A 13,830-nucleotide genomic window follows, 5' to 3' on the forward strand; every position below is an offset into this window, starting at 1 on the left:
CGGGTGCGGGCTGTGTCCGGGCTCGCCCGACTTGGGCTAGATATTCTAAATTAGTGAACGACTTACGTTTCCGATTACTCTCTAGTCCTAGCCCTGCGTATAAGCAGGCAACGTACGGCGTTGTTTAATTCAGCGGCCACGGGCTGGCCCGAATGTTATGTTGGTTGCTGCCGAGATCATCCCAAAAATAATTTACATCACTCCCATGTTTACAAACTAGAATCTATTCAAATATTGAAAATTTCTCAGCAATCACTTTTAATTCAGTTTAACAGTAACGAGTTAAAATAACCTTAATAATTATAATTATCAAAGAACATTCAACATAGCACCATAGATATTTATTTTTTTACGCGATTTACAAATTATTATAAAACGGTTTATTATTTCGTTTGTTCTAATATTTAAAAATTAATTTAAAGAACAAAATTACAGCAAATAAATATACGTATATATATTTCCAACCACTGGTAAAAAGTCTTAGGTGGTCGATACAACACTCGATGGGTGCTCAATGGGTATATGCGAGCTGTGTGCGGTGTGCTTGGGCCAAATATTCTAAATTAGTAATGGACTTACGTTTCCGATTATACTGTCTAGTCCTAGGTGCGTATAAGCATGCAAGGTATGGTTGGGGTACGGCGTTGTTTAATTCAGCGGCCACGGGCTAGCCCGAATATTATGTTGGTTGCTGCCGAGATCATGATTAAAATATAATTTTAAAACTGGGTAGCCGGAGTTTCAAAAGACGTAACGCATTTTAGATTTAATTTTATAAGAATTGTCAAATCACTGATAAATATATACACAAATTTTTATTTATTCTTTTGAAAATTTCAGAGTAGGCCTAAATTTTTGAAAATAAGCACTACATGGATTCTTACTTAATCGTTAATGAGTAATTTGTATAATTCGGACAGATCCATGAAACCAACAATAAATTTTCGCAGAAGAGTGAGGAAAATTTTATTTTACTGTTTATTGATATTAAAATTTGGTTAATATCAAAGCGGAATATTAATTTATATACAGGGTGTAACTGTACGTGGGGGTCAGTTTTTTTAGGGGTTCTCCAGAATACTAGTCCGAAAATATTTTTACAAAATCTCATAATAGTCTTTTTTTGGGTAATGTCGAAATATATTTTTCTTCTAACGACTGTTGTAGGCATACTTCAAAAAGTACCAATTTCTGCAAAATTACGTATTTTCCGCTCCATTTATATCCACATTATAATATTTGGTTGGAAATGTCGAGTTATCATGGCCCTTTATCAAGAAAATTATTATTGGTAAGCCTTCCTCAAACTTTTTCAGTCGCCCTCCCGGCAGACGTTACGAAAGCGCGCGGGACCAACAACAAACTTGATAGAACCGGGAATAGGGACCGTTTTACTTCCTCGTATACTTCCACGGGTCGAAAATTGAATAGAATGGGAAAGGATAACAGTATATAAAACCGGCCGAAAATTGACATTTCTACTCTCGAGTTTCCCGGAGAATTTTCAATCCAGTCGCGTTCCCCATTCTCGCCCTTCTAATAGAATGGTAATGAAGTTACTAAACGCTAATATATTCGAACTGGAACGTCAGTCTTGGAATTAATTGGCGCGTATAGAACTTTCCCCGCCGGAAAACGTAACTGAGAAGGTAACTCGATTATGAGGCAAAAAGAGAGGGATCAGCACCGCGATTTATATGTAAATGTGCTCGTGACTTGTGATGGTTGTGGTTGGCCTTCTTGGTATCTACGCTATTTGCTCATTTTTTCTTGACAGCTGACAGACAGGCTATTTTCCAAAAAAAAAAAGTAAAAAGTGGAACTCGAAAGTGTTATTAATGATTTTTTATTCTCATTTCTATATTTTCAAATATTTTTTGCAGCCGTATAAGTTTATTAAGTACCCTTCTTCCAGATCGACATGCCAAAATTTTGTTCGTAATTCTCAGAAATAAAGATTTTCTTTTTTTTTTTTTGTTTTGAGGATTCTTCCTAATAATTCTTATCTATAAAAATTAAACAGTACTAAAGATGACAGAGCAAAATAAAAAATAGAAATAGTTTATTCGCTATTTTCTTAGTGGCAATGTATTGTTATTTTCTTAAATTAATTTCTTCTTTCGTTAGAATTCTGGATTTTTTCGGATGATATCCAACTGATGCTTTTCAGATATGGTATTAGATTTGGAAATTTTGTGATATTTTAATGTAATTTTATGTTCGAAATATGCCAGTAATTCCGCTTTTTACACTTTCGGAATTTTCTTCGAACTGCACCACCCTTTCAATTCATTGTAGCCATTCTCGTACTGTCTCGACGATTTTTTGGGGATTAATTGTGAAACAGCACTTTGTGCCACTTCCAATACTTCCCCTGGCAAATGCTCGTCTTCACTTTCCGACCTCATTTTGAATTAAACACTCTTAGAATATGAATTACAATATAATTCTGACACTATTTTTCAACAAACAACTAATGTTTGTTGTTTATTAGACTGCTATCGTTGTGATAGTCACCGCGCTTGAACCGTATTGATTGAGACACGGTTCAATCGATTTCAAATATAATTAATATAATTAAATTGTTGTATATAACACAATTGTCATATTTTATTGCAGTTTTCGAAAAAATATTGTATGTATATCGACCGTAAAATGCTTTTGCGAAGCTCGCTAAGCTCGGCAAAATGACTTCCATTCTTGTACGCAAAAGTACCACTTCTCGTTCTAAATATAAAAATAACTATTTTAAATAGTAAATTTAAATTAAGAAAAAATAGACGAAAATTTCCAAAATTTTGCTCTCGGAGCAACTGGTGATACCAAAACATGATAGTGCAATCGAAAAGAGTATATTATTTGTAAGGGTGGGGATTGTTTTCTCAGTAATATCTTTGGTATTGACTTTTTTACATCGTGGATACATTTTCAAAAATTTCGTAGGTACGTACTTACATTTATTTACAAAAAAGATACTCCTGTTGCAAATATTTTGATATAAAGTTTTTTGAGCACATTTATTGCGAAGATTTTGCAGCATTCCCACACGAATGGTGTCAACAGTTTTTTTTTTCTTTTTATAACTTTAACACCCTTGATATACACTACTTTATTGAAGCCAAGCGTTCAAATCACACTGTATAGTCCATGTACATCAGGGTGGCCAAAAAAAAACGAATATTTTTTTTCGTGTTTTTTTAGTCTTTTTTTTAGAGGTCGCTCAAGATTTTTAAAAAATTCCAAAATCGTCGAAAATTAAATTATTTTTTAAATTTTTTTCTCGTTATTTTATCATTTTCTAGGTTGAGAAATATCTCGATTCTGAAAATTTCAAATCGATATTTTAATTTCTAAAGGTCACTCATAATTATTTTAACTTTAAAGTAGTTTTCGAGCGACCTCTAAAAATAAAAATCAACGAACTAATAATTTTTTTTATTGAATATTTGATGAAGAATTGAAATAAATCACGAAATACTAAAAAATTTATCGAGGCAAAATTTACTACTGCACTATATCAAATATTTATTTTTTTTTAATTTTTTAAAATTTAAGTGTCTCGTGATTTATTTCTATTCGTTTCTTCATCAAATTCAATAAAAGAAATTATTAGTTCGTTGAGGTCGCTCAAAAACATTTTTGGTACACTACTTTTAAAGTTAATATAATTATGAGTAACTTTTAGATCGATTTGAAATGTTCAGAATCGAGAATTTTTTCAATCTAGAAAATGATAAAATAATGAGAAAAAAATTTAATTTTTGACGAATTTGGAAATTTTTAAAGATCTTGAGCGACCTCTAAAAAAATTTTTTTAGAGCTGATTTTTTTCAGGGGCTCTTAAAACATGATAATCTAACATATTTTCACAAGAGAAGAAAAAAAATATTCGTTTTTTCGAAAAAAAAAACTTTTGAATGTACGAAAGTGCCAGAAATTTTGAGAAAAACATCCAAAGGCATATTTTTGTACGCGCTGGTGTTAGTTTTTCCCCAATTTTGGAAGAAAAATCGCAACAAAGTCAAAATAATATAATTTTACAATTTTTACACTATAATTATATTAGAAACAAGTTGTGCAACTAATTAATTGCCTATGGGGACCCCGTTCTTTACATTTCGTGTCCAAGAATTTTTCCTCGGATTGTGTCTAGAGCTTTTCACGCCACGAGAAAATCTGAGACATGCGTCTTCGATCCCCATAGTAATTGAAACTGTTCTCCGAATAGACCTTTCACATAATAAGTATGATACTCAAGCAAGTCCCCTTGCCAAATTTGTTACGGCACTTTAGTCAAAGTACGGAGTGCCTAAGTTGTAGTTCTCATTAAAGGAGCAGCTAACTAAAGCTAACCGCCTCCTCCTGCCGCTCATTCTATAGGAGAAAAGTTTCCGTTTGCCTCCTAATATCCGGCAAGGCAGCCGAAGTCCTCGGCCACACTCTGCTTACTAATTAGGTATGATTGTTAACGTCTTCAAATCTGACTCTTTGATTAAATGAAATGTTGTATGTGTGGATGTCATCTTACTTCAGTTAAGGTTCGGAATACATTAAAAACTTGTTTGTTGAAAACTAGCGTCAGAATTATATATTGTAATTCATATTCTAAGAGTGTTTAATTCGAAATTCCCAAAAAATCGTCGAGAGGGTACCAGATTGCCTACAACGAATTCAAAAAGTGTCCGAAGCGGTATTATTAGCATATTTCGAACATAAAATTAATAAAATTAAACCTTCGACGTTATGGTCAGTTATTCCATGTTAAAAAATACATTGAATGCCAAAACAAATGTAAATATCACAAAATTTCCAAAATTCATATTCCGAGATGTTTTGTGATTTCAAGTCTAGACCAATGTGTTAACCAAAAGGTTGGCGTCACTATTTTGTATTGAAATGTTAAATTACTTAAAATGTATAGTTCGACATTTGTTTTATGTTCTTCAACGAAAAATACTTTGACGTTCTAGGATATAAAAGTATTTTGGAGGTAGGTGACAAAAAAGACTGAAAATTTCGACTTTCAAAAACGTCCACTTTTGATGACAGTTTTAGAAAAAATATATTTTATGAATTTTGAAATGACGTAATTATTCTCGCCATTCGTGTACAGATACTTTGCAGGAGTTGAATCCGGCCCCCATACCGACCGACGGGGGTTTTTTCAGGCCTCTTTTTCGTCGGTTTAACTAACCCCGAAGGACGCGGGTCGAATCATCCCTTATTTGTTCCAGGGATTTGGCCAGGGAGCACTCGCAGCGAGCCAACAAACTGCTCGACACTCTGCTGTGCACCGCTAAAGATTATATCGTGGACAAGAACTACAGGTTAATCGAAACCCCTCTGATCAATGCGGCCTTTAAGGAGAAACCCTCGGGGCTGTCTCAGGGGGCGTTCCAGACGGGCTACGGATTCATTAAGGTGAGTGTGACGTTTACATTGACGGTCTTCAGTCATAAAATAGAACGGCCAGTGATCTATGGATGATAGGACGGTCGATGCATCTTCAGAAGAGAAAAAAAAAAACGCAGAGCCACAAAACAGTCCTAAATTTCGATTACCTCACCCTTGCATTGCCCTGCAAGTGATAAAACAGCGCGGTGTGGCGGATTGTCTTACGGCAATCCTTGTTGAGCGCACGCATGTGTTTAATGAATTCCACCTCTAGTAGGAGACCAACTTGTGACGTCGTGCAATTAAAATAGAATGAAATATTTAAGGTAGGAGGAGGGATGCCTACTGAAGCTTAATTATTCCTTTTTTCCAGGACCTTTCGACGCTGAGCAGGGTGCAGGATTTGAGCCTGTACGAGGATAAACAGAGGCTGGTGGTGTACGGGAGCCTGACTCTGAGGGAGTTCAAGGTAAGTGGATGAAAGAGACGGGAGTTGATGCGTGTTGACTTTATCGCGGATTAGAATACTCTTCTGAGGCCAGGTTGTTGTGCGATCGGTTAGAAGTGCGTTTGCTGCTTAAAATTGAATATGTTCCTAAATTTATATTCTTTGGCGAGGAAGAAATTAATTTTAGTGACGAGAAAGGTCATTTGGTAATGTTTTTAAAAAAGGAAACAAATGGTTAACTCAGTGACTGGTCAAAGTAATGAAGAAATGTGCAAACATTTGCAATAATTTTATGAATTTATTCCAAATTATTTTCAAATCATAAAAAATAATGAAAACATTATACAATGAAATCTGTTGTAGTCCAGTATCGACCGTTCCTATATTATTTGATTGATTTATTAGCAGTTTTTCTTTCGCATGTACTTATATCCATTGTTTGTCTTAAAATTAGTTGTTTCTTAACTGTCATCGATTGCGCATTTACAAGTCTCTTGTATTTCTGTATTAGTGTTTAGTGTTTTATTACAAAGCGGGATGTGTACTACTCTGAAAAACTTGGAATAATCAGAAAGTTTCATAGATATGCAAATTTTAAGGAAATATCGAGGAATTTCTAAAATTTTCGTGGAATCCGATATGGCATCGATAAGAAACTATTTTCTTGAAAATATTAAAAAGAAAACTAACTACCCAGTGAACAGAACAAAAAAAGTGACGTCATAATGGTTGAAGAAATTTTTCAGTCTGGTGTGGTGTTACTTTTAAAAAGAGAAAATTTTACTTTATGTTAAGAAAATTCAAACGAACAGGAAATAATTTCAATAAATATTTCTGGTAATTCTCAATTTTTAATTTAAAACAAAATGACCTTATTTTAATTGAATAAAATTAAAAATGACACTTTTTAAAAAATACATACAGGCTGTTACAAATTCGCTCTCACTACAGTGGAGTACGAAGGCTGTCCAGGCCTACACGAGATGAGGCAGGATAAAGAGGGATAATCCCCCTCGATCCCAATTCATTGAGGCCAATTTCTAGCCATGGAATAATGGCGGAAAGTGTAAGAAGAACTAAGTTCAATGAGGTCAAAGTTGCATAATCAGGGAATCAACATTATGCCTCTAAAAAACCAAGGCTAACATGATTAGTTTTCGAAATATTTGCAAAAAACCGAAGTTTTGGAAATTCGTTTTTATTTCATTTCAGCTTTGTATCATGCGATATTGAAAAAAGAAGAACAGTTTCAAAAATTTAGATAAATTTGTAACGAATACATTGAAGATGAATTTTTCGAGATTCTGGTTCGGGCTGAGGCAGGACAATATTGGGGGTCATGAAGGCTTGCAAAAAATGTAATAAAATTTCAGGGGTAGTATTTAAAAAAATGAAATTGATGATGGTCCTGGGGAGACGAAACGTTACATATAAAAATTGATTGTGCCATTCGATAGAGGGCAAAAAGTTGGCATGAGAAAGTGTTCTTCTTTTTTCAATATCGCCTTTAAACAAGGCTGAAATGAAACAAAAACGGATTTCCAAAATTTTGAAAATTAATCATGTTAGCCTTGATTTTTAGAGGCATTATGTTGGTCCCCTGATTATGCAACTTTTCCCCCATTGAAGTTAGTTCATATCTCTTACCGTTTCCGAGACCCCTGTAGTGAGAAGCGAATTTGTAACAGCCTGTATATATATTTTTAAAAGTGTTTTAATTTTATTCAATTAAAATAAGGTCATTTTCTTTTAAATTACAAATTGAGAATTACCAGGAAACATTTTTTTAAATTATTTCCTGTTCGTTTGATTTTTATTAAAATAAAGTAAAACTTTCTTTTTTTAAAAGTAACTTCAAACCGGACCGAAAAAATTCCTCAACCTTTCTGATGTCACTTTTTTTTTTGTTCTGTTCACTGGATAGTTCACTTCGTATCTCTTACCGTTTCCGAGATCCCTGTAGCGAGAAGCGAATTTTTAATATTTGTAAAAATTCTAATAGCTTTTATTTATTTTCATAGCATTTCAATTTCGAAGAATAAAAACGAAACATGTTTTTGTTTTTTTTTCCACTTTATTTGTTTAAAGTTTATTTTTAACATATTCATTTTAATACAAGTGCAATTGTATCAATATTAGAAATGGACTAAACACTAACTCCCATAAAAAAGTTCACAGTTCAAAGAAATAATGTTTCGAAAAATGTAGATTTTTTAAAATATTTAACTGTTTATTTAGCATTTTTTCTAAAATCATAAATAAAAATGCCTTACACGATGTATAATTTTGTAAGTAATTACACATTGTTAAATATCTACTTGAGAGATACTGACAACAAAAAATCACTTAATAGTAATGACTGAAAAATGTAAAATGGTATACGGCGAGTGTAGACAAAATGCTGTGGCCTTGGAACGAATATAGAATGTATGCGCACACGATACACTCAGTTAAAGCCGCTATATAATATAGGTATATTGAATTTTTCTAAAAAAGCGGTTATTTCACAACAGAAAACGCGATTTCCATGTTTATTTACTTTTCATGGAAAACAATCATATATAAAACAATCCTGGCCTCAATTGTTTCCTTCGCGGCGACTTAGGTAAACAGCCGTTTTAATTTTCCTCTTACCGGAGGGTGACGAGAAAAAAAAACCGGGGCAATATAAAAGCGCAGTATCCTCCAGATTAAAATTCGCCCGCCCCAGGCCCCGGTCCCCAATTTCGCGAATTAAAACCAACGCAGCGGATAATTAATTTCGAAAATAGGTCGTCTTCGGCGGACGGTTATTGCCGGGCAACGCATGTAATACCTTTTCTCCGTACGTCGTACTATTTGCCCAGTTAATTATGTTTGTTCTTTCGAGAACCTCCCTCCTCTCCGGGGATGGAGTCCAGGAATTCATTATTTGTGTTTACCCGCAACACAATGGAGTTTATTGGAGAAACACAGGACTTGGCCGCTGAGGCAGGGAGGGTCATTTTCTCGTAATAAAGCAACGTCTATTTATCGAAGTTCGAACTTATTTCGATCCCAAAGTATGTCTGTCAAAGGGAGCCAATTTCGATAGTTTTTTGTTGTTTTTTTTTTCATATTTCACGAGGATAAGTTCCATGTATTTCATTTTTTTCTTTTTCAATCTATTTTCTGTCTCGTCGTGTATTGTGCAACTCGCCCGGAAATGTGTTGAATTCTATGCCTTTAAATAATATTATTGTCTGTCTCCTCGAGAAATACTAGAAATTTCCCAAAAAATGTCGAAATTGGCCCACACTGTAGATACAGGGAGTTCAAAACAATGAAAAAGGAAGGTTTTTTCATCAATCCGCTTATATTATATTTTCGTTCCCGCCATCAAATTATCGAACATTCTTCTCGATCGTACGAAACTTATTCTTTTATCAGAGGAATAGAAGTAACGAAGGACAAGTACCTACCAACATCTTTACCCCGAAGCTCTCCTCTCGTGCAGGTCTTTACGGGCTTCAATCAGGCCCCATTGTGTCGTCCCGCTGTCTCACTATTCGATAAATAGCTTTGTGCTACGTACAAAGCACAAAAGTCTACTTACTGAAATTTCCTTGGGCCGGTGAGCATCCCTAGAAGGTTTGCCGGAACGGGTTAATCCCTTTTTCCTCAATGCCGCGCGTTTCTGCGGCTTTTAAATTGCTGGGATGTCTCTTTAAATGGGAATCCCATCGTCTGCTGGAACCGAGATAGACACAGGGTGCTCACTGTGATGTATACGAATATTTACCGAGATATAAAATTTTTTTAAATGGGTCAATTTCCATGCAAAGAGTGACCGCAAAGCAGTATATTTTTAGCCTATTTTCTCACCCTTGCCAGAAACCTTAAAAAAAATCCTAAAAAATATTCTGCATATGTCAAAATATTGGTAATGAAAAATCAAGATGAGCATATTTTTTAGTTTTTCGAAAAATGTCGAAAATCACCCCTAATTAGGGGCTGATATCATAACGCAAAACTGAAATATATGAATAATATCAATAAGAATAAAAGAAATTCTTATTATATTTTTTTTATAAATAAAATCTTACAAATAGGAAATAATTTATTTTCATGATTAATAAATGAGGGCGTGATATAACGAGCGTTCAAATAAAAACGTGTTCGAAGTTGGCTCTGACACATTGGACGTAGGGAGTAGCTTATAGCGACCAACTTAACCTCATTTCTCAACGAGCTGTATAGCAGCTGTCAGTTTCAATAACGTTAATGACTATATAACTTTATTTTAAAGAATAATCGTGATAACAATAACAAACAATTAAAGGAGCTGCGGAAAGTGTCCCCCTCCTTGTTATAACAATAAATTAAAGCAGCTGCTGAAAGTGTCCCCCTCCTTGTTCCAAGCACTTTTCACACCTGTTCCTCAAAGAATTAAAGACATTTTCTAAGATGCTCGGGGTATTGTTAATTTCACGAATCTTGTCTATAAGTCGAGCCTGCAGATGGTTTAAATCAGGAATAGGCAGTTCAAAAATAGTGTTTTTAAGGTAAGGCCACAAAAAGAAATCACACGGCGTAATATCACATGACCTCGGTGGAAATTCATGTTCAGCATTGAGACTTATTAGTCGATTTTGGAAAACTTCCCTCAACATATTCATCGTCTCGCCTGCCGTATGTGCCCTTGCGCCATCTTGTTGAAAGTAAAAGTTTGTAATTTCGTTTTCTTCCAGCTGGTTAACAAAAGGAGCGATAATTTCTTCTCTATACCTTTGCGCAGTAAGAGTACCATTAAAAAAAATAGGTCCATAAATCCTCCTTCGATTGAGAGCACACCAAACTCCAATTTTTTGAGCGTGTAGAGGGCCCTCGACAAAAAAGTTATCTGGTTTTTCAGAAGACCACATTCTCATATTCTGTGAGTTTACGTAACCACTTAAATGAAACCAGGCTTCATCAGAAAAAAAGGTGATATTATGAAGTTCACCGTAGTTGTTTAAAAACCATTCACAAAATACAGCCCGTCGCGGAAAATCAACTTCATGAAGTTCTTGCTGACAAGTTAAACGATAGGAGAACAAACGCAAATCTTTTTTTAACACTGTGTGGCAGGTACCGACTGATACTCCCACCATTTGTGATAAAACACGTACAGAAGTTCTTGGCGCATTTTCCATTATTTGTTGGACATTTTCTTTTAATTCTTCAGTCCGCTTTTTAGGTCGGCCGCTTCCTTCTTTTCTTGTTACACTGCCCGTTTCACGAAAAACATTAACACAACGCTGAACTGCACTTTGAAAAATTTTGTACTCAACAACGCCGGGAAATTGATTTTGAAATTCTATGAAACATTCCTCAATAGAATACTTCCATATTCCATCAATCTTGCGTCCATTTCTAAAGTAGGACTCTATGATAAACACTTTTTGTTCTTGAGAAAACACCATTTTAAACGCTTTTTAAAACGAAAATATTCAAATTGATAGCGGCGATATAGCGCTTTGACAGATGACGTTTAAGTTCATTTGCTATACGCTACGCCCTACGTCCAAATTTTCAGAACCAACTTGACCACGTTTTTATTTGAACGCTCGTTAGTTGTAAGTCCACCCTTAAATTCGCTAAAGGGCTTAAATCATCCCCTAAATATGGCAAAAATCAAAAACTAATTGAAAAATCTAGGAAAAAATTACTAGAAATTCAAATCGTGTATTTTTCACTAGTATCTATAAGAAAACCACCCCTGTAACGAAGGGGTGAACTACCCCCGAACGTGATAACATACGAAAATATCATAGCGATATACAAAAACTGTCGAATATTTTATAACAGATCTTACTTTTCTGATCAGAAAGATTAAGCTGACTTGACTTAATTATCCCAATTTATTTTTTTTTTATAAAAATCAACCCTCATAGGGGGTGAAAAAATCATACCCTAAACATAAAAAAAATCAAAAAATATTTGAAAAATCTTGATTTTTCAAGTAATTTTTTATTTTTTCCGTACTTAGGGGTTGATTTAAGCCCCTTACAACTATATCACGCCCTCATTAATCATGAATATAAATTATTTCCTATTTGTAAGATTTTATTTTATAGAAAAAATACAATAAGAATTGCTTTTATTCTTATTGACATTAATCATACATTTCAGTTTTGCGTCATCATATCAACCCCTAATTAGGGGTGATTTTCGACATTTTTCGAAAAACTAAAAAATATACTTATCTTGATTTTTCATTACCAATAATTTGATATATGCAGAATATTTTTAGAATTTTTTTTAAGGCCTCTGGCAAGGGTGAGAAAATAGGCTAACTTTGCGGTCACTCTTTTGGAAACCGCTATAAAACACCTCGAAAACCTAACGTGATTTATTTCTTTATGTACTTCTTTGAGACCGCAAGAAAGTTTCCTAAAATTGTAAAATGTTATACGTATAACTCTGTACACTGCGGTGGTCCTCAGGGTTACGTTCTAGACCCCGTCCCCACATTATTGTCATATCGTGACGTTTTCCTTCCAGCACGGCTACGACCACTACTCGTGCTCATTCGAGGACATCGTGACAGCTGGTCAAGTCAAGGCGACCATATACAACAACAAGATTTTCGTCAAAGTGACGCTGTTGAAGGAGGGGGAGAGGTGTAAGACGCAGCTGGACAACATCCGGGTCAGCACGATCCGGTAAGTAATTTTTTTTTCTTACATGTGATTTTAAGACACCGACGAAGTTTAATGTAAGCGGTTTGTGGTGGTATGAATCAGGTACGTTTGGTGGCCGGTTTTTTGTGTAATCACTGTTTCTCCCACTTTTTTCCAAGTTACGTCCTCTTACCGAATACTTTATGACACCCTTTTAGCCACTCCTCCATTGTTACATTCAATCTATTCATCAACGATTTTTATAAATTTCGTATTCAACAAATTTTTGGCCAAATAAGAGTACGTTGTTTCTGATATTTCTATTAAAAAAAAATTAAAAGGAACTGGGATCGAAAACCAATAAAAGATTTATTTTGCTGTATAGTAACTTGTAAGGGGGTTAAAGCGATTTTCTCTCTATTAAGTTACTCGCAGAGAGGAATAGAGCGGCTCCGGAAAATCCAGCTGGATATTGTCCAAGTCGCCACATAGAAACGGTAATCCTCTTACTCTTATGCCCTTTTCCAGTCTGGGACGATCCATTAAGAAATATCTCCTTGAATTTTTTTTTGCGCTAGAATCTAGTCACATTATTTTAAACGTACGGCGGTTTTCGCATACGACCCTACGAAGGACTCTAAGTTACTTAAATAATTTAATAAAAATTATTCCTCTGCAACTCTTAAAATTTTCCAAATTTTACCTGGTTTTTCCATTGACATAAAAAATAGGGTGTTCCATTTAATATGTTCAATTTGACCTTTGTTTGACCTTAAAACTTACGGTGAAGGTCAAACTCAAAGTCACAAGTATATTGATTTCTTGATATCTTGCCATATTTTGTGCCATATAAATTTTTATATCGGCCCAGATTCAATGTACATGAGGAAAATTAGCGAAAATAAAAGAGAAACTCGAAAAAAGTCCTATCCCCGAGATTATTGTATACAGGACATCTCTCATCTCGTGAGTCAAAAACTTTTGTTAGCTAACTTTTCTATTTAAATAAATAAGTAAGGAAAACAGTTTTTTCACTTTGCAGGGAAAACGATCAATATTAGCGAAAAGTTACTCAGAGACAGCTTGTAGGGAGTAAAATTATCTACATAATGAGACTTGTTAAATTAAAATCGGTTAATAAACAACAAAGTTAAAATTTTATAAAACCTATGACATGTTGAGGGTTTTGTCATACTTCAAAAGTGTGCCAAAAGTGGGCGCTGTAGGTGCAATAGTTTTCGCACAATTCTATTTATTTATAACGGAGGCTCCAAAAGTTATGAACTTTAAGCCTCTGTACAGGCGTTAATTTTCAACCAAACATGATTCTGAAAGCGTCATTGTAATCTTCAAGACGTAATTAAG

The 13,830-nt window shown here is 34.5% G+C and overlaps 2 protein-coding genes across 6 annotated transcripts in view; one reads left to right on the top strand and one right to left on the bottom strand.

Annotated features, from left to right (window-relative positions):
• Positions 1 to 13,830, top strand: part of LOC108903462 — a 105,567-nt gene that overhangs the window by 79,419 nt on the left and 12,318 nt on the right. For all 4 annotated transcript variants that reach the window (XM_018705659.2, XM_018705657.1, XM_018705658.1 and 1 more), the window contains 3 exons: positions 5,235 to 5,421; positions 5,768 to 5,863; positions 12,347 to 12,507. In XM_018705659.2, coding sequence (XP_018561175.1) covers positions 5,235 to 5,421; positions 5,768 to 5,863; positions 12,347 to 12,507 — 444 coding nt within the window. The remainder of the gene's footprint in view (positions 1 to 5,234; positions 5,422 to 5,767; positions 5,864 to 12,346; positions 12,508 to 13,830) is intronic.
• LOC108903459 overlaps positions 1 to 13,830 on the bottom strand; it is a 141,684-nt gene that overhangs the window by 53,604 nt on the left and 74,250 nt on the right. The gene's annotated exons all lie outside the window — the stretch shown is intronic.

The sequence above is a fragment of the Anoplophora glabripennis genome, unplaced genomic scaffold (assembly GCF_000390285.2).
Source record: "Anoplophora glabripennis isolate ALB-LARVAE unplaced genomic scaffold, Agla_2.0 scaffold82, whole genome shotgun sequence".
Taxonomy (NCBI): domain Eukaryota; kingdom Metazoa; phylum Arthropoda; class Insecta; order Coleoptera; family Cerambycidae; genus Anoplophora; species Anoplophora glabripennis.